Raw genomic sequence first — 21,338 nt, 5'->3', positions numbered from 1 at the left:
GTGTCCTTCCAGGGGAGTCACTGAAAGTAAGCATGCAGGTGAAGCAGGTGGGAAGGAAGCAAATGATATGTTGACCTTTAAAGCAAGTAGATTTAAGAACAGAAGCAGAGATATCTTGTTGCAGTTGTACAGGGCCTTGGTGAGACCACACCTAGAACATTGAGTGCAGTTTTGCCCTCATCTGAGGAAGAATGTTCTAGCAATGGAAAATGTGCAGAAAATGTTCACCAGACTGATACCTGGGTTGCCAGGACTGACATATGAGGAGAAAAAAGAGTCAGTTAAGTTTATATTTGGTGGAGTTTAGAAGAATGGGGGGTGCGGGGTGGTGGTGGTATCTTGTAGGAATCTAAAAAATTCTAACAGGACAGGACAAGACAAGGTAGATGCAGGAAGGAAGTTCCTGATGTTGGTGGGCGGGAGTGTGTCTGTCTGTCTGTCTGTGTCGGGTGGGAAAGAGTCCAGAACCAAAGGTCACGGTCTAAGGATATGGGTTAAACCATTTAGGACGGAGATTAGGAGAAATTTCTTCAGGTGCGCTTGTGGAGTTTACTACTGCAGAAAGCAATTGAGGCCAAGTCATTGTATGTTATCAAAAAAGAAATAGATATAGCTCTCTGGGCTAAAGGGATCAAAAAGTATGGATATCAAAGGTCAAGTAAACAAGAGATTGTTAGTCTTTTATGTGAATAATTCTGTTTCGTGAAACAAGTTGAAATTCTTTTCTATGTTATATTTAGGCATTTAAAAACAAATGGAATACTGTAGCTGTTTGATTAGAGCTGTGATTTGAACAATATTTTTATTGAGGAAACTACAGTTCTTAATTGCAATATTTAGGAGTTAAGTTGGTCTGTCTTATTAAACCATTCCATTTCTTTAAGCAGTATATATCATTATCTTTTGTAACCACATTTATTTTGAACTTCTAATGCTCAAGAACAAAAAAAAGCTTGAGGATTATGGTTTGCTTAAATCACAAACCATAATGTGGCTTTATTGAAGCAATTTAGCTGTATATTCTCTTTTAGAATTTCTAAATTCTAAAGCTGGGAAGTTGAAAGAGAATTCATTTTTCCTGTGTTTGCAATTTGAATTCCTATTTGGAAACAAAGTCTAATCTTAAAGGGTATGTTTTTCAAATTACATGCATATTTTGTGTAAAAGTTTGGTTTCAATAATGTACCACAAAGTAATTTGTACTTAGTTGCATTCTATATTGTATTTTAACTCAAGTTTTCTCACTGCCCTTTACTGCATTGCTCATCCTCAAGAAAATTGTTTTGTTCGCCTATGAATTGTTCAGAATTCCATGATGAGTAATGGTAGAAATGCAGAGCAAAGTTTTGCCCATTTCTTTGTGGTATCGGCACGTTGGCACAGTGGATAGTACTGCTGCCTCACAGTGCCAGGGACCCGGGTTCGATTCTCAGCTTGGTTCACCGTCTATGTGGAGTTCGCACATTCTCCCCATGTCTGTGTGGGTCTCCGGATGCTCCAGTTTCCTCCAGTCCAAAGATGTGCAGGTTCGGTTGATTGGGCATGCTAAATTGCCCCTTAGTGGAAGGGGGACTGGCTAAGGGTTATGGGGATAGAGTCTGGGTGGGATCGTGGTTAGTGCAGACTTGATGGGTTGAATGGCTGCCTCCTGCACTTTATGATTCTATAATATCCAGCAAAATTGAAATTGTTTCTCTCTCACTGTTATTTGATTATAACATAATATTACATTCTAATGGCCTTTTTCCAACAGATAGTACTTCCGTGATCTCCAGTGGGACACTCATCGTTTGTCCAGCATCTATAATTCACCATTGGAAAAAGGAAATCGAACGGCATGTTTGTACAAGGAAAATAAGTATATACATGTACCATGGACCAAAGAGAGAACAATCAGCAAAGGTGTGAGTACCTGGAGCATTATGGGGTTCTTACTCTGAAAATACAGTAACATTAATAGCTTGGAATATATAATACTATGTGATCCAATATGCAACTTAACATTTAATGCAATCTAGAGAAGACACTTCTATAGTGTGAAATTTGTTTATCTATTTCATTAGAGTGACAATAAGTATTACTTGCTGATTGATCTATCTTGATTGGTATGTAAGTATTAACATCAAGTGGATCACTGGTCTTGGAGCCTGACATGAGCTAAAATTAACTTTGTAAACTTTGAGCTGACCAGCCAGCTGATATCTAATCTAAGTTGTCACATGCACGAGTATTATGTAGGTTGTATCTCAGCAACTTCCATGGAGTTTCTGCTCTTGAAACTACTTGAAGAAGGCATTAGGCAAAAGCAAGTTTTTGCCACGTTGCCCACATAAAGAAAAATAGTAAGCAAGTCAGTATGCAGTTGCAATAAGTCAATTTAATAGCAGCTTTAGAAGTAGATTGGCACCAGCACATTGTTGGCTCATCAATCAGAGAACACAGCACAGCAGGGGGACCTAATGTCTTTCTGGAAGTAAAAGTTGACGTAGACGAGCAGCTGCTCCCAAGAAGAAGAATTTAACCTGAAACTAATAATACTATGAGGTGCCATTTTTATTGACTCCAATCTGAAACGTTAAAATATTTTCTTGTAGACTATCAGAATTTGATGTTGTTGTTACAACATATAGCCTTGTTGCGAAGGAGATCCCCATGAAAAAGCAGAAAGGACATTGTGCAATCAAAGATGAGGAAGCAAATGTAAGTTGAGCCATTTATAGTCATATTAATGATCCCACTTGTAGCTGTGAATGAGTAATGCCATTGCACTGTCTTGGATACATTGCTGCTAACAATTTAACGATTGCTGCTTGTTGGAAACTAAAGAATACCAGCTCACCATTTCAGAATAATTCTCAGTGTATGTGGTACTTTTAGTGGATTAACCCTCTTGACAATTTTTGTAGTCCGGATGCATTAGCCCCAGCCCCAATATTCGGTGTACTTTCTGATTTGGCAGTTGTACTCCCTATATGACCAAAAGAGTCAGTGAAATTATTTCCTGATCAAAAATCCATTAATGTGATTAAAGTAAGAGTAAGTAGGATAATTCATTTTGTCGACCCAACCACATTGTGATGGTATGATACTGCATACAAACTTTTTAATTTATGTCCTGTTTTCAGGCATCGACTGAGGCAAAGTCTCCACATTCTGCTCTACTAAAGATAGCATGGGCTCGGATCATCCTGGATGAAGCTCACAACATTAAAAACCCCCAAGTGCAAACCTCAATGGCAGTGTGTGAACTCCAAGCTAGAGCACGCTGGGCTGTTACAGGAACACCCATTCAGAACAACCTGCTGGATATGTACTCTTTGCTTAAGTAAGGAAACAAACCAGAGCGTGCTGGGTTAATTCTTAAAACATATTCTTCAGGTGCTTATATTTTTGCAGTATTATTTCTAAGTAATGACTGGAGCATTTAAGAATATCCTAACATTTCTCTTTTTGATGCTGCCTGTCCTTTTATATAAGGGTACCCTCCTAAGTTGTTTGTGATATTGTTCCCAAATTGTCTAGCTGAGACTAATTAATTTTTGTTGTTAACTGTGGAACTTGGCTGATTTCTAAAATCTCAGCTCTGTTTTCTAACTTCCTACTTGTTCAGGTTCCTTCACTGTTCTCCATTCGACGAGTACAAGCTTTGGAAGAATCAAGTGGATACTGGTACAAAGAAAGGTGGAGAACGCCTTAATATTATTACCAAAAGCCTTCTGTTGCGAAGAATGAAGGACCAGCTTGACACTAGTGGAAAACCTCTGGTATATAAATCCATTTTTCCACTTTGACAAAATAAACAATCACTTGACACTGCAATACAAAATGCCATTCATCACAAATTATTTTGTGGTACATTATCCGATCTAAGCTTTTATATCAAAAGTGATTTGGGCTTTATATCAGTGCTAATTCCAGTTCTATTCCTGCACCTAGTCTTTTTCCATATCTAATTATTCCTGGAACAATCAGTAGTCTGTCACCAGATTACCAATGCTAAACTGCAATGTAAAACTTTTTACCCAAACCAGCTCCGTGTCAAAAGTTTTATGAAGTATTCCGGTGTAATCTCAATTTAAGTATTTGGAGTGTATGAATTCTCCCTTCCAGATCCTGAGGTTTTTAACCATTGCAAGAGAGCTCTGTTTTTGCCTGTATCCAGATATGGCTGCAACTCAATCCTGAGAAAGTGAATGAGAGCCAGCAAATGTAAACAAATGCTTGCTTGGTTGGAATTGAAACCTCTGTGCAGAATAAAAGTTGGCACTTTGTGCAATGTATTCAGAGGATGAACAGCTAGTGCCTCTCCTATCTCTTCAGACTCCACGCACAACTTCCCACTACTGTCCTTGACTGGCCCTAATCTTGCCCTAATCATTCTTTTCCTGACACACCTTAGAAAGCTTTAGGGTTTTCCTTGATCCTACCTGCCAAAGACTTCTGGCTCTTAACTCTCTCTTTAGGTCCTTCCTTGCTAACTTGTAACTCTCCAGTGCCCTAACTAGATCAAAGTATTGAGTATAAGAGTTGGAATGTTATGGTGTGGTCGTATAAGACATTGGTGAGGCTGAATTTAGAGTATTGTGTGCCGTTTTGGTCTCCTAATTACAAGAAGGATATTAATAAGGTTGAAAGAGTACAGAGAAGGTTTACGAGGGTGTTGCCGGGACTTGAGAAACTGAGTTACAGAGAAATGTTGAATAGGTTAGGACTTTATTCCCTGGAGCATAGAAGAATGAGGGGAGATTTGATAGAGGTGTATAAAATTATGATGGGTATAGATAGAGTAAATGCAAGCGGGCTTTTTCCACTGAGGCTAGGGGAAAAAAAGACTAGAGGACATGGGTGAAGGGGGAAAAGTTTAAAGGGAATATTAGGGGGGGGGTTTCTTCGCACACAGTGGTGGGAGTGTGAAATGAGCTGCCAGATGAAGTGGTCAATGCGGGTTCACTTTTAACATTTAAGAAAAACTTGGACAGGTACATGGATGAGAGAGGTGTGGAGGGATATGGTCCAGGTGCAGGTCAGTGGGACTGGCAGAAAAATGGGTCAGCACAGCCAAGAAGGGCCAAAGGGCCTGTTTCTGTGCTGTAATGTTCTATGGTTCTATTATCGCTGAGACATTGTTGGTCCTAAAAGTCCAACACCATACCTCCTGCTGAACTTAGAATAAGAGGAGCTAATGAAAACACCAAGACTAGTTTGCAGAATGCTATCAATTTAAATACAATTTCCTGGAAGAGAGGCTTTTAGTACCAAGTGAAGCTGTATCCTAAAAGCAAAATACTGTGGATGCTGGAATTTGAAACAAAAACAGAAAATGCTGGAAAATCTCAGCAGGTCTGACAGCATCTGTGGAGAGAGAACAGAGCCAAAGTTTTTAAGTTCTGACAAACCTAGACTCAATAAGTTGGCTCTATTCTAGGTTAAGGGTTAGAATACAATGTTGATGTATTCCTATTACCACCTGAACTGTATAATTTGGACAAAGGCTCTGGGGATCTGATTCAGGCAGTCACAGTGCATTTGAAATCAGGGATAGCAGTAAAATATTGGAGTTTTCAGGTCAAAATCTTCACCTCAGTAATTGAGCCCACATTCTTCTGTGAAAATAATAGTGAGGCTAACAGTGTTGATCATTGTTTATGCACAAATGGACAGCAATACGTGTGCAGTTAAATGTGAGGTTGCTGTTGCCAGCAACCCCCAACCCACCCTCAAACATATTGAATGGTGTGACGTTCTTATATATTCCTAACATCAGATACCGACTAAACTCACGACAGAAAGTTAGAACATAGAACAATACAGCACAGTACAGGCCCTTTGGCCCTCAATGTTGTGCCGATCAAGGGGATCACTGCCTATCCCACTCCCTATCATTCTGGTGTGCTCCATGTGCCTATCCAATAACCGCATGAAAGTTCCTAAAGTGTCCGACTCCACTATCACAGCAGGCAGTGCATTCCACACTCCAATCACTCCTTGAGTAAAGAATCTACCTTCGACATCCTTCCTATATCTCCCACCATGAACATTAGAGTTATGTCCCCTAGAAACAGCTATATCCACCCGAGGAAATAGTCTCTGAACATCCACTCTATCTATCCCTCTCATCATCTTATGAACTTCTATTAAGTCACCTCTCATCCTCCTCCGCTCTAAAGAGAAAAGCCCCAGCTCCCTCAACCTTTCCTCCAAACCAGGCAGCATCGTGGCAAATCTCCTCCGCACTCCCCCCAATACTTCCACATCCCTCCCACAGTGAGGCGACCAGAACTGCACACAATGTTCCAAATGTGATCTCACCAAGGTCCTGTATAGTTGCAGCATAATTAGGAGAATAGAGAAGGAAACGAAAGAGTGCAGAATGTAGTGTTACAGGGTGGGGAGAGAGATCAGCTTAATGCAAGGTAGGTCCATTCAAAAATCTGATGGGAGCAAGGAAGAATCTGGTGGGTTTCTCTTTTCCCATCTAAGTAAGTTTTTAACAGCATGGTTAGTTACTACCAAGATACCTGTTCACTGAAAATTAGCTTTACGAGTGTGGAGACTTTATTCTTCAGATTTCTGTTTTTTTAAACTTGTTTTCTTTTATTTCTCTCCCCCTGCCCCCCCTCTCATTTCACCCACTGTACCTGATTTGGCATTGAATTTGATCCTGTAACTGACATTTCCTGGTTTAGTCCCTCAGCTGCTTATTAGCAATTCTTAAATTGGATTAAGGAGAGGCAAAATTTCTTGTCCTGTTCTCAGATGTCTCAGATATCCTGTGGAGCATACCATGTTGTTTTGGATGTCATGTTGTCAACAGTTTACCATGCAAAAAGTCCTATAGAGAGCCTATGGACAAGTGTAAGTTCTGTTCAAAGGTTGCTCACTGAAAAAGCAGGCTTAATGCACTTAATTTATGGTCTAGTCTTAAGACCACTGTAGTGATTTATGCAGCAGAACAATTATAATCATTTAACATTTTGATCTCATTCATTTGGTAGTTCCTTCTTGAGTGACCAGGTGTATCTGAGAGTTGTATGTGTTATGATTTTGTATTTTAAATGTAATAAAAAGCTTCACTTTTTGATATTCATCACGCAGAAAACAATGCAAGATTCTAAGTGCAATGGCCTCTTCATGATTTTACAGTGAAAATGATACGTATTTATTTACCACTAAATATAATATTCACCCTCATTATAGAGAGAACCCCTGATTGTTTCACCAAAACTTAATTCTCGTTAGGTTTCAAAATTTGTGAAATGAAACAAATATTAATGAAAATATAATATAATTGTAAACTTTATTGTTAGCTTTTGTGACGGAATTTCCCTTACGCATGTGTTTTCTTTGTCCAGGTTTCCCTACCGCAGAAATTTAACCGCTTTCATCGACTAAAATTATCAGAGGATGAGGAAGGTGTTTACAGTGTCCTGTTTGCTCGTTCCAGGTCTGTCTGAGCAATTGCGAGCTCCTGAAATACAAATTGCTGCCAACTATAGAATGTACTTTGGATAATTCTGTCCACTCCCAGGACAGATTTTGTGTAATTCGCCTCTTGAAAAGATTATAAGGGAAGAAATTTGTTCAGTAGCAGCACGACACTGACTTACACCAATTCCCTGAGAATAGACTGTGCCAATAGTATTCCTTATTGATGAAACAATGCTACATGAACAAATTTCTCCCACACAAGTGTTCAATGATGGGAATGGTTGCCAAAAAGACAGTTGCCATCTTTGTCATGATAAAATGGCGCATAAATGGCCAGATGATTTCAACACAACTTTAATTGTTGCATTGTGTGATATATTAAAAATAAAGTAAAAGCATTGCTAAACAAAGTTGACGATCCCTTGCATAAAGATTAGGCTGATTGAGCCTATCACTTGCAGCCAGTTCATAAACTCCGATCAAGTGTTATCTTTGTTCTGATCCTAGTTTTGAGTGATTTTTACTTCAGCTGTCAGTGAATGAACAAAGCAGTGAGAAAACTGAACTTGGCATGATCTCTGGTTCACGTGGAAGTGTTATAAACTAGGTCCACAACAGCCTTGATCATCAAGAGTCACCTTGCCATTTTCGTTTGTGAGCTAAGGAGATCACTTGGTGTGGAAATCAGCCAATTGTGTTAGTAGTTTTCTGTACGTCTTCCCCATGTCCTCCACCAATATGCTTTCACCTATAATTCCTAAAATGTTGTACTCATCTGCTGAAGTTCCCATCGTGACAGTTTCTGAAACAGTGAAATGTTGAGAACACCCCTGTCCAAGTGCAAACTGCTTTTTCATAATCTTACTGTGTGGCAACCCACTGTTTGCTCCACTACTGCTTCATCTTAGTGATGGTGTGTAACACATATCACCGTACACTTATTTCTGTGGTACTTCAGCTCCAGGAGTTCATTGTGTATTGGCTGCATCATTAGAGCTGCTTCGGATTATTCGTAGCTCAGATCTTGGGCAGGTGGAATCCAAAGTACTATTGCAGACTCCTACACAACTTCCTGTTGTACTGATTGGTTCTGGCATATGTGCAGACATGTGGGAGAGTTAACATGCAACTATTCTGAGAAATCAGTATTATGTATGTACACGTACAAATCATCCCCCTACTGTTGGAAAATCGTTCGTCATGCCACTGTGAAAGCAAATTTAACAGCGCCAGAGGGAGCAGTAGAATTGTTTAATTGTTCAATCCAGCTGATCCCTCAGAGGTGGTGTCTTTAAACCAGAAACCCATGATGTGATCTAGAAATACATGACAAAAACAGATGAATTTTTCTATAAATAAATTATGGTAGGTATTTAAATATTCTTCAAGCAAAATAGTTAACAAATCACTGCTAGACCTTTGGATAAATCTGGAACTATTACATCTGGTATTAGTTCTTCAGACCAGTTTATCTGCATTCCAACATTAGTTTTTTTTTGAATTGGACATAACTGGTGAACATATATGTATGTGCTGTTAATTATTTATCTTGCTTTTAAATTATTTCATACAAACATTTGAGCATGTTTTTCAAACATACTAGGTTAAAACCATCAGCTATGATACATCTTCAGTTGTCATGGTTTATTAATTCCAATGCTGTAATTGTAGTCTGATAGAGGTTTTCCTTTTAACCTCAATTATCCTCATCATTGAACATTCCATTGTCTCTTTTGCTCTTTTACTCTGTTGATGGAATGTTTTGTCTGCCCTGAGTGATTGTTAACATTCTCTACTGACTATCTCTTAAAGACATAGAATAGCATCATAGGTTATGGTATAGAAAGTAAACATTTGGCCCATCCTCTTTGCACCAGCCAAAAAATGAGCTAACAGCTCTCTATTTTCTGAATATGCTGTGCTTATTCATCCAGCATTTGCAGAACTGTTTCATCTCCTTTCCATAGGTCAACCTTGCAGTCATATCTGAAGAGACACGAAGGCATTGATTCCAAAGCCAATTCACGACAGGGTACTGATAATCCCTTTAATGGAGGTAAGAAATTCCCCTCTCAGTATAGATAAATTCTGCATATGTTATTCATTTGCAGTAAGAATAGAGAATGTGAGAGATGTAATCCAGATAGACTGGAGTCACAGGACCTGTCCTTGAAAATCAGCATAATTTCCTTTTTGTCGTGGATGCTGAATTTCACAATGGTTATATTTTGAAATGTAACTTGAACAGTGAGACAGAGAATTTCAATTAAGCACCTCAGCTTGGAGACATGCTTATGTGATCTGGTTGTTATTGGGAGAGAAACTCAAATAGAACCCATTGAAGTTCTGGGTACCAGCTCTAACCCCCTTTCATAGCATCTCTCAGAAAAAAGAACATCTGCTATTTGAGATGCATGGAGGCGAAGAAGCCAAGGGGAAACAGATGGACTGTTTTCTGCTACCAATCTAGCAGGATGCTGTTGAGAGTTCCAAATCTATTCAGAAGAAAGGGAACGGGTGGCACTCTTGAAGGTTAAAGGAACGAGAGTCGGTGTAACTTGCTGGTAGTAATCAATACCTGAAAGAACTCTAGCTGAGTGAAATAATTATCACAGGACACTGAAAGATTTGACCTGTTATGAGGAGAAATGGGACTCAATTTCCCAGTGTGGTTTCCTCTTTCCAAAGGGAATATGTGCAGTCATTGAACGTGTTCTTAATAAGCAAAAGCATAATAGCTCTCTGATATGTTCACCATGGCAACATCATGACCAAACAGAGCTAACTGCCAACCACTCGGCATTCATGCAGTATAAATTGTTGTTTCATTGAAATTTGGCATTCTTACATCTGTCCTGATGACTGCTAAATGAAAATATTTGATCGCATATCTCTGTTTTTCAGCAACACACTCCTCATTCCATAACAACATGATGTTGAGATCAACTATGATAGGACAACTTGAGAACACCTAGAGATTAGCAGCATTGACACAGTCTAGCTTTTACTTCTCTTTGCTGCTGTTATATGTTTTCAGGTACTCTACACAGGGTAACTGTTTACATATCAAAACTGATAGAAAGCTGTTCAATCTTGGTTGCCTGATATCCAAAGATAAAAGTGTGCCAAATCCTCATCAGAGAGTTCCTCTATATTGGTAACGTCGCACTAACATTCCATACAGAGAAACACCTTCAGCAGCAAATACACAGATTCTCTAATGCTTGTAAAAGAGTTTGGTTTGGCCATCAACATCAGGAAAACAAATGCCATGGTCTGGGATGTTGTCATACCACCATTTATCAGCACTCTCAATGTGACATTGGATATTGTTGATAGGATCACATAGCTAGGCTTCACAGTCACCAGCAATCTGTCATTTGATACTAGATTCAATAAACTCATTGCAAAATCTTCAGCTTTATGTACAAGATGAGCAATTGCAAAAAATAGCAGTCTTACTGAGAACATGAAACTGGGTCTACTTGGACTGTATCCTCAGTGCAGTGGTGAGACCTGGATAACATATGCAAGGCTGGAGAAAAGGCTGAATAGTTTCATCCTTCGCTGTCTGAAACACATCTTCAGCACCTTTTGGTTGGACAAAATCACCAACTCAGTCCAGGAGCATGCTAATTCCATCAGCATATCCTTGTTTTATGAGATCTGCAATGACTCTGCCATGTTTATTGATGGATGATGACCATACACTCGGATCCTTTGTATACTGAATTGCTACTGGGCCATGACCTGGTCCCCATACCTCTGCTACTAGGATACCGGTAAGTGAGATTTGAAGATGGTAGACAGTTTCTCTGACAACTGAGTGTTCATTACTGATGACTGTGACCTCTGGAGGCTGACAGTTTGGAAGGACGTTGGAAGAGGTGAGTAGAAATGCAAAGCTCAGCTGTCTGAGGCAAAAGGCCCAGAGAGAACACTGTCCAGCGAATTGTGCAATTTTCAACCCAAGGTCTCTCATTGCAGCAAGTGCAGTAGAGACTGCCATACCAGAGTGGGGCTACACAGCTGCACCAGGTGATGCTTTGACCACCAGCCCCATATCATTGTTTTTTGAGACAGAAGGCTGCCACTGATATGGAAATAGTCATGTGACCATTATGTGCCTCTAAAGCAGATCAGACAAGGAAGAGTGCATCAACATGGGCCTGCCCTCTGCATATAAAGTTAAAATGTAAATGTTGATTTTGATGCTTGAAGCTTTTTAATCTTTGTTGTTATCTTTATTCGTTTTGCCAAACCTTCATGTTCTGATGTATGCCACAAACAATGACTCTTTAGATATTTAAACTCCAGATTTATTCTGTAGTTTATTTTAATTCATGATTTAAAAAGTTACACTGGCCAGTGTAAAAGTTTATCTATTTAAAAAAAATCAAGATCTATTTGCATTTTGTTTTCTGTTTTCATTAGTAGCTCGAGAGTTTGGTGTTGAGTCTGTAAATGGTGGACCTTCCTCTACCCAGAAGATTTCTCAGACATCAAGCACAGTCCACATCTTATCCATGCTGCTCAGGCTTCGACAGTGCTGCTGTCACCTCTCTCTGCTGAAGACGGTAAGGAATAGTTGTCCCTACATGCAGTAAGAACCGCATACAATACAAAAATATGTTCAAGTGAATAAAAGCCACCTCTACTTTAAAATTACAAATATGCACAATGCAGATATTCCCGAGATTAGACTGCAAACTTTGTGAATGTGTTGCAAGCTGAAAAATCCTAAGAAAAATTTTGCATTTACTTGATGGTACTTGGAGAGCTCTAGTGGAAGATGTGAATATTGTTCCACGCTGTCATTGTGTCATTCTTTATGTGACATACTGCTGAAGACCAGATTCTTCTACATCTTGATGCAGTGAGCATTCTTTTTATAGTGACAACAGGATGGTTGAACCATAGAATCCCAACAGTGCAGAAGAGGCCATTCAGTCCATCAGGTCTGCACCAACTCTTGACAGAGTATCTTACCCAGGCTCTCTTCCCTTCCCGATCTTCGTAACCCCCCACATTTTCCATGGCCAATCCACTTAACATGTACAGTTTTGGACTGTGGTAGGAAAACCCTCACAAACGAAGGGAGAAGCAAACCTCCACACAGTCACCCAAGGCCAGAATTGAACCCAGGTCCCTGGAGCTGTGAGGCAGCAATGCTCAACATTGTGCCCCCTTTGTAGTTGAGAGCAGGAAATTAAATCAACCTGTCTTTGGCCAACACTCAGGTTTGCCTAGCATGTGGGGGGAAAAAAAACCACAAAAGCCAAAGCAGGTGGTAAAGGTAATTTGATTCATCTAACTTGGTGTCTTCTATAAAAGAAATCTGCAGATGCACTGACCAATTTATTTTGGTTGTGTTTCTATTTTTTTAAGTGACTTTTGTCTTGAATTACAGGCTCTGAGTCAAACTGAGATGGAATCTGAGGGCATTACCCTCTCACTGGAGGAGCAGCTGAATGCATTATCATTGTCAGAGGTCACAACCTCTGACACTAAGTCAACTGTAACCTTGAATGGCACCAGTTTCAAAGCACACCTGTTTGAGAGCACCAGAAAAAGCACTAAGGTATATTCAGATGGTGGAACATAAAATAGTGAACTTATTCTCAAATGGAATTTTAATGTAATGTACAATTTTTAAGAACATTGTGCTGTGCTTGTGAGCCTCAAGTGTTTTCACATAAAGACATTTAAAACTTTACATTTCTACAAAACACTTTGGAATGTTTTCCACATTAATTGCAAATTGCTATGTCACCAAATTCTCAATGTCCCAAAGTGCCACGATAATGGCAGCCTAACTTGTCAACTGCAGCCCCCCTCCGAATGAAATGACTGACCAGGTAATTTATTTTTTTATTATGCTGGTACAGAAGGAGATATTGGATCAGATAACTGAGGGTTCTCACTGCTCTTTGAATAATGTGAGGCCTCAAAACCACTCAATATTGCATAAGAACTAGTGTAGTGCATTTTAATATTAAGTACCAATTACATTTATAATGAACGATCAATCAATCTAAATTAAGATTTAAATATTGAGAAAAATACTGTTAAACTTGGACTAACTTCGCAAAAGCATAACTGTGCAACAACTTGGTATTTCTATAAGAATATTAGAACTAGGAGTGGGAGTAGGCCGCCTGGCCCCTTGAGCCTGCCCTGCTATTCTGTAAGATCATAGTTGATCTTTTCATGGACTCATCCTTGCCTTAAAAACACTCAGTGAGGTAACTTCAACTGCATCACTGGGCAGGGAATTCCACAGATTCACATCCGTTTGGGTGAAGAAATTTCACCTGTACTAACTTAATGTAGAAAACATTCCAAAGTTAAGCAAAAATCAGCCCTAAGCCAGAGAGCTTTGGTGTGATCAATATCTTAATTAAGAAAGTGAGTTATTAGGTGAAGAGGCAGAGATAGCTTTAGAACATGGCATGAAGCAGCTGAAGGAACAATAAGATGAAGGGAAGTAGAATACGTAAGAATCCAAGGAATGTGGAATTATATGGCTGAGGAGCAGATTTAAATAAAGGGATTTAAATTCAGAGGCGGATAAGAATTTTAAATGCGAGATGTTGATTGACTGGGTGCCTATGTAGGTCACTGAGGATTCTGATAGGCTAGCTGGGTATCATATGGGACAGGATGTAGTCATTGGTGTTTAGAATGAGCTGAATTTCCTGGAGGGTGGACATGAAAGCAACAGCGTAATTGAGTGTCGAGGTGGCAGAGACTTGTATGAGGGGTCAGGCAAAGGATGAGCTGAGGTTGAGCTGGAATGGGTGTTGTTGGAGGTGAGAGTAAATTATCTTTGTATTGGGGAAAAGAAAAGGGGGAGAAATTCAGCTAGGAGTCAGACACACATTGTGGAGATTGTTGTTTGCTTCTGCCTAACATTGTGGCAAGGGGAGGAAGTTGGTGGCAGTGGTATGAAGTTTGTGGCGGGTATAGGAAATTTTGGCTCATTCAGAAGTAGAAGTAGTGAATCATCATGATCTAATGGGTATAGGGCATATGTATGGAATGTAAAGTTGCTGACTCTGGACCACAAATGTAATGATCAAATAATAATGTTTTGCATCAGTTCTCTCCTTTTATATGCTATTCATTTTGTTGCCAGATTTCTGCGCTGTTACAGGAATTAAAAGAAATAAGAAGGAGCCCAGAACCTCAAAAATGGTAACGTTTCTAAGAAGGATTTATATTTTAGGAAATCATTTAGGTGATGAGAAGATGTTTTCTCAGTGGTAACTAAAAGCTGTACATCTTTATATTTTTCTGTAATGCACCATGGCTGTGGAAATATTGCTGTGCTGAAAGTACAGACTAATATTCCTTGCTGGTGCCCAGGCGAGCTGAACCATTTGAACAACTGCTGATGATTCCTGCGCAAAGCCAGTGACCGTGCTGTCCCAATTATCAGTAATATCTGCAAGAGAACATGCTAAAGGCAGCCAGAAAGGAACAAAAAAAAGACACAAAATGTTGCTGGTATGGACCTTGAGGCCATCCTCTTCAGTAAAGGATATGTAACTGCTGAGTCTCAATGAGAGGGGGAAAACGCTTAGCTTGTTATATGGCGAGGTGCCAATTCTCTTGCCCCCAGCCAGAAACGCAGAACAGCGTTTCAAGAAATTCAGTAGCCTGATGAGGACTGGATGATATCCTACTGCCTGCTCTTTTATTCCTTGTTTGGGCACAGTTTTTAGATGCAACCTTCTACATGTTCCACCTCTTTAAACCCATAGTTCTTATGCTAACCTATTCTTAGCGGATACCCTTGTTTCATGTAGGTCCAGTGCAGCAATAGGAATTGATGGTGAAGAACAAAAAGAAGGGAACTCACCTTATGAACTATGCTGAGGGGGACAATAAAGCTCTGCAGAAAATCACGTCATCTGACATATTCATGGCCAGTGACACAGATTTCCTCATGCCTTCCTGAAGTGACTGGCTGAGTGTGTTGAGATTGGATGTGACCTCCATAGACTGAGCAAATGTGTTTTTTATGCAATTTTCCTGCTGCCCTTTTGGTGACATGCCTCCTTCAGCATTGTACACACCCTCCCATTAATGTCATTTACAGGATTTCTTTTATGTGTATATTCTTGGTGGGGAGCTGAAGGTTGTGGGAAGCTGTCTGACTCTTTCCCTCCACCCTCTCTTCCTCCTCTTAATGGTTTGATTTCGGGAATGATGTGTCTGCTCCTGAAAAGCCCTACCTGGGGCGGAAAACAGAGTCAAAATATAGTGATCCTGTGTATTCCCAGATAGTCTAGAGCAAGGTTCAAAGCAGGAAAATAAATCACTCCTAAATAATTTTAAAAACTGCAGTAATAGTTAGTCATAAATAAATATTAACTGCCCTCAGGCTGAAGAGCGAGTCATTTTCACTAATACCTCCTGATACCAGCAACATCGGTACCTTTTTTAAATTTGTTTTTGTGATTTGTGTGGTGCTAGCAAGGCCACTTTATTACTTGTACCAGAAGAAGTGGTGGTGGGTTTTTTGGAACACTGGTGTACAATCCTTATGGCAGAACTGTTTCCACAGTGTTACAGAGGGAATTCTAGGATGTTAACAGAGTGACAATGAGGGTGAATTTACACAAGGCAGTGCACGCTTTCTCCATGAGAACGATATGGGAATGGTGAGAGTTCACCATGGATGAGTGAAGTCTTGGGGCTACAAATCATGATTATATCTAGAACGTCACAATAGAGGGATTCACAAATGATGGAAGTTTACTGTAAATCCAAGTCAACATGGCGTATCTATTACCTGGGAGTGATGTTTCTGTGGTATTTTGGCTCTCATCCTCGGTAGGAAAAAATATTGTTGAAGTAACTTTTGAGTTAGTGCAGCACACATCCTGTAGGTTATGTTTACTGTACTGTGTTAGTAGTGAAAGGGTTTGATATTAAATACAGCAGTTGGGACAATGATAAAATTAACTGCTTTAGTTTGGATCATCTTGAGCACCTTGCAGTTGTTGTCACATTAATACAAAGAGATGAGTATTTTATCAAATTCTGACATGAGCTTTGTAAAGGGCAAGTTAAGAGATACATTACACATCACAGCAAATTGACTTATGTTTTTTGCTCACATTATATGTGTGACTATAATTCAAAGCTAATTCATTGGCTGTAGAATACTTTGAGACATCTTGATCATATGAATAGTATCATATAAACTGCTTTTTCCTCACTCAAATTAAGTCAGCAGTGTTTTCCATGTTAGCCATTCTGATTACAGTGGGGGAATTAGACTGCTGTGTATGTAACTGTAACCTTGCACTTTCTTTTATATTCCCAGTTTGATGAGGCTATTTAAACCATTTTGTCCCACATAACTGTTACTGTTCATTTCTCTCAGTGTAATAATATCTCAGTGGACCAGCATGCTGCATGTCGTGGCAGGCCACTTGGATCGAATGAGCATAAGCTACGTTATTCTGGATGGCTCTGTAACTCCTAAACATCGCATGGACTTGGTGGAGGAATTTAACACGAACCCTAAAGGACCTCAGGTACCAGTTGGCTGCTGTTTGGAATTTACTTGAGGAAAGAATCACAGATCCAGAATGTTAATTTATTTTCTTTGCAATTCTCTTTCCTGAAGACATTGGTGATGACGTGGTTGTTGACATCCCTCTAATACTTACGATTGGTCAACTTAAGTTTAGAAGAGTGAGAGTTAGGCTTGGTTTGACTTTTTGTTCTTTTATCACCTGGCAAATAACTCTGTAAATGCTCACATATTACCCTGTATATTAAGAATAGATGCGTGACTGACATATGACAATACTGCTGGAACCCATAGCACTATCCCCAGCTTGAGAGATGGAAAGAAAATTGGACAAAATATAACCACATTTTACACAGTGGTTTGCAAGCAATGGTTTATTCATCAGGAACTTCAACAATGAGGCACATTTTTATTAAAAATACGATAAAAGTTCAGTCTGATAACATTGGGAATTCTGCTCCTATAGTCAAATATATACCTGGTTCATTCACTGTTTAAATACAAGTATCCTTCATTCAAACCTGAGTTATCAATAATGTGTCATTTCTAAGACTTGATTATCTTGGGAATATTTCCGTTCTAAATTCACTGTCTCTCTCTCTCTTACCGCAGGTCATATTGGTTTCTTTGTGTGCTGGGGGTGTGGGTTTGAACCTCATTGGTGGCAACCATCTCTTCCTATTGGATATGCACTGGTAAGACAATCATCTGTACTGTGGATAATTACAGACAATATTAAAATTTGGTCACGAAAGAGCATATATGCTTGCTACTTTGTGCAAAAAGATAGTTTTTTTAAAAGTCGCAGTGTAAAACTGATTTCAAAATTTTAGTTATCAATTTATTACTTCTTATGAACACCAGCACACTGCAAATTTATAATTGGCAATAATGGTATTAGATATAAATAATCATTGGATCTAAATGACCCAGATATTTGGGTGTGTTCGCTTCAATCCCATTATCGTCAATGCTTTTCTTTGCCATATGCTTTTTAGAGATGGGATTTAAGAAGTGATTTTTTTGCCTTGTTTTATTCTTGAATTATTAAGAATGTTTTTTAATTTTATTTGTGCAATTAGTTTTCACCTTTTCCTCAAATTCCTTTCTTTTTTCACATTCCACTTCACGGAATCCTATAGTGCAGAAAGAGGCCATTTGGCCCATCGAGTCTAACCCGACCACAATTCCATCAAAGCCCTATCCCTGTAACCCCATACATTTACCCTAACTAATCCCCCGACACTAAAGGATAATTTAGCTTGGCCAATCCACCTAACCTGCACATCTTTGGAGTTTTCAATCACTGCCTCTTTAAATTTGAAGGTGCAACCTCCAAGCTTCAATCAAGACTGCTCTAATCACAAAATAATCCTTCATTGGCTCTCTTAGGTTTTTTTGAAATGATTTTCCCTTATTTGGTGGTGACAGCATCTCTTAAGTGCTCAGCCCAGCTTCCCCCTCCAACTCCTCCTCCCATTGCTCAGCTAAGAATGGGGAGTTCTCAGTCAATGACCTAGTACTTCTTACCAGGAAACCTAAACCAATTTCAGATAATCATCTTCAGACACCAATTTCAATATTTTTGTGTTGATTTTGTGCATTATTTATGAAAATGCTAATGGAATGTTCTAAAGTGTTTTATGCATGTTTTTTAATCAAACTTTGTTTCATTTTATATGTCCTATGCACCTGCTTCATGTCTTTGGCATGAGGTCTTCACAAATCAGTTATTTTGTCAAAAATACGTTGATAAATCTAAAACTGATATAGTATTGAAATTAATGGAGTCAACAGAATATATTGGTTATTGAATTCCTCAATTAAATGACCTTTTGTACTCAAGATAGTTCAAATTTGTATAAATACCTAATCTGTTTTCAGGAATCCAGCATTGGAGGAACAGGCATCAGATCGAATTTATCGTGTGGGGCAACACAAGAATGTAACTGTGCACAGGTAACTGCAAAGGCATTAAACCAGAAATCACAACTGTGTCAAAGATTGTCGCAAAATCCTTCCAAATCTGTCTGCTTGCATATCACAAAACTTCATGAATAGGTTATTAACATATAACAGCAGTTTCAATGGAGAAGGTCCTGATTATATCAGGTTGATTTCATTTTAATCAAAAGGTTCTCTGGTTCAGGAGTCATTTACAATTTGAAGATGGTAGCGAGAGGAAAGATCCTGATTATGATTTCCAGTAGGTTTTGCTCCAGTGATAAAGTTCTCTGGAATTCACATTTGCAAGGCACATTCAGCCACAATGGCTCCAAATCCAGAAGCTCACCCCACCCCCCACCCCCAGTTATACAGTTTGTAGACACATACTTGTGTGGTCTGATGTCTTCATTAGCTGTGTCTTGACTTGTCTATTGAAAAGGCACTGTGATTTCATCCATGCTTTCAATGTCCTGTGGAGTGCTAGGAAGCAGAATTTGGCTAATTTTGGAAAATGTCCATCACAGTCTTTTGCTGCAGTACCTTTTTTTTTGGTTTTAAATATAGGATGCTTCTAAGTTGAATGTGTTTTTGTTGAAGAACTGGCTACAGTATTCAAAAACTGATGTGGGTGCTATTGCAAATGAAAGTAAGAAGATGGCAATCAAGGAAATGATTAATATGCCTGATATTCCAGAGAAACTCAGTGAATCAAGAGCTGGAACTTACTAAGTTACCATAAGTAAGGAAACTCTACCAGCAGGAGTAATGCGATTAAAAACTGACAAATCCTGATGATTTCCATCCCTTTTCTTAAAAAGGAACTGAGAAAATTGCTGATGCTTTAGCCATAATTTTTCAAAAGATCTTTCAATTCTGGAGCTTTTAGATTGAAAAATTGCAAATGTAACTCCAATATTTAAGAAGGACAAAGTAACTATAGCAGTAACTTTGGGGAGGAGGGATCTAGCTTAAATCCAGAAGATATTCTACAATGCTCCATTTATGAGGAGCATGTGGAATTGAGATTATTGGCTTAGCTGGAGATTGGTTAGTTAGGCAGTGGAAAATGGATGTGCTCTCAAATTGGAGGGAATAAGCAGTGCTGTCGTACAAGTATCTGTTCTGGGGCCACAAACATTTGTTATATTTGTTAATAATTTAGATATATGGCGTTCTATTGTGTTATCCAAGTTTGTCAGTGATATCAGTAATGTAGACAAAAACATAATCTACAAGCAACCTTGAGTGTGTTAAATTGTGGCGTATGGATTCAAATCAGACAACTATATGGTTGTCCATTTCAGACAAAAAATGGATGGATCTGTGTTTTTTAAAGTAGTGAAAATCTAGGAATATTGGAGGTCCAAAGAGATCAAGGGGGTTCATGTACCCTGGCTAAAATGTTACAGTAAAGTACAAAATAATTTTAAGAAGTCCTTGTATTTAGAGGGCTAGAATACAGGGGCAGTAAGTTTTGCTACATCTGTTTAAAAAGCCTTAGCTGGACCAGCTCAAGAATATGGTGTACAGTTCAGGGCAGCACATTTTAGGCCTTGGAAAGACAGTTTACTGGAGTGTTGCTAGGATCAATGTGTTAAATTGAGAAATGATTGTTTGCACTAGACTTGTATTCCTGGAAAATGAATGAGACAATTTGAGTTGACGCTTTTAGAATTTTGAAAATGTTTGAAAAGGATAATGAAAAATATATTCAGCTGGTTGGAGAATCTAGGACATGGGGAAGTAATTTTAAAATCAAAACCGGAGCTTACATGAGACAATTTAGGAAATGCATCATTACGCAAAGGATGGTAGAATCATTAGGTTCTCTCTCGCAAAGCAGTCAGTGCTAGCACATCTGAGATCAACAGATTTTTGCAGGCCAAGGCAAATAATACAGTCGGACATAGACCAGCTACGATCTCGTTGTGTGGTATAATATGCTCAAAGAGCCGGATAACTTGCTGCTGTTCCTTAGCCAGTCAGTCTCTCAAAATGAGAACATTAATAACATCACTTGGTTCAGTTTGTGCCACAGTCAGAAATTACATTAATACCAATGTTCTTGGTATTTTTGCATTAGTTTAGAGAAAAATGTCTACACCAGCTTCTTATGCCTTGTTAAAAAGAACAGACTGTTTGTTCCATGTCTGTTTGGTAATCTGCTGCCTTTTTTGAGTCAGTGTGTCCTGAAATCAATGTCAATTTACACCAGTTTCAGGTGCATCTTGTAATTATTGCAACTAATGTTAGAACTTATTGCTTTCTCCATCTCAGCAAATCGTGAGTGATATACTGCTGTAAAATATCTAATGTGGTGTAATTTTGTAGTAAATTAGATTTCATTACACAAGAGTAAATCAAACGGTGGTTTTTATTTTTAAATGGTGGTTTTTTTGCTAAAGAAAATTAT

General features: G+C 38.9%; 1 protein-coding gene across 3 annotated transcripts in view; it reads left to right on the top strand.

Moving 5' to 3' along the window:
* Window positions 1–21,338, top strand: part of ttf2 (transcription termination factor, RNA polymerase II) — a 47,030-nt gene that overhangs the window by 23,409 nt on the left and 2,283 nt on the right. For 2 of the 3 annotated variants that reach the window (XM_080203770.1, XM_080203768.1), the window contains exons 11-22: window positions 1,754–1,904; window positions 2,595–2,700; window positions 3,126–3,325; window positions 3,611–3,764; window positions 7,353–7,444; window positions 9,396–9,484; window positions 11,863–12,005; window positions 12,839–13,009; window positions 14,567–14,625; window positions 16,826–16,979; window positions 17,591–17,673; window positions 18,863–18,937. In XM_080203770.1, the coding sequence (XP_080059896.1) occupies window positions 1,754–1,904; window positions 2,595–2,700; window positions 3,126–3,325; window positions 3,611–3,764; window positions 7,353–7,444; window positions 9,396–9,484; window positions 11,863–12,005; window positions 12,839–13,009; window positions 14,567–14,625; window positions 16,826–16,979; window positions 17,591–17,673; window positions 18,863–18,937 (1,477 nt within the window). The remainder of the gene's footprint in view (window positions 1–1,753; window positions 1,905–2,594; window positions 2,701–3,125; window positions 3,326–3,610; window positions 3,765–7,352; window positions 7,445–9,395; window positions 9,485–11,862; window positions 12,006–12,838; window positions 13,010–14,566; window positions 14,626–16,825; window positions 16,980–17,590; window positions 17,674–18,862; window positions 18,938–21,338) is intronic. The other variant, XM_080203769.1, reaches the window with a different exon arrangement.

The sequence above is a fragment of the Carcharhinus amblyrhynchos genome, chromosome 15 (genome assembly GCF_965287045.1).
Source record: "Carcharhinus amblyrhynchos chromosome 15, sCarAmb.v2.hapA, whole genome shotgun sequence".
Taxonomy (NCBI): Eukaryota; Metazoa; Chordata; class Chondrichthyes; order Carcharhiniformes; family Carcharhinidae; genus Carcharhinus; species Carcharhinus amblyrhynchos.
The sequence above is the reverse complement of the archived record's forward strand: the minus strand, read 5'-3'. Positions and strand labels throughout refer to the sequence as shown.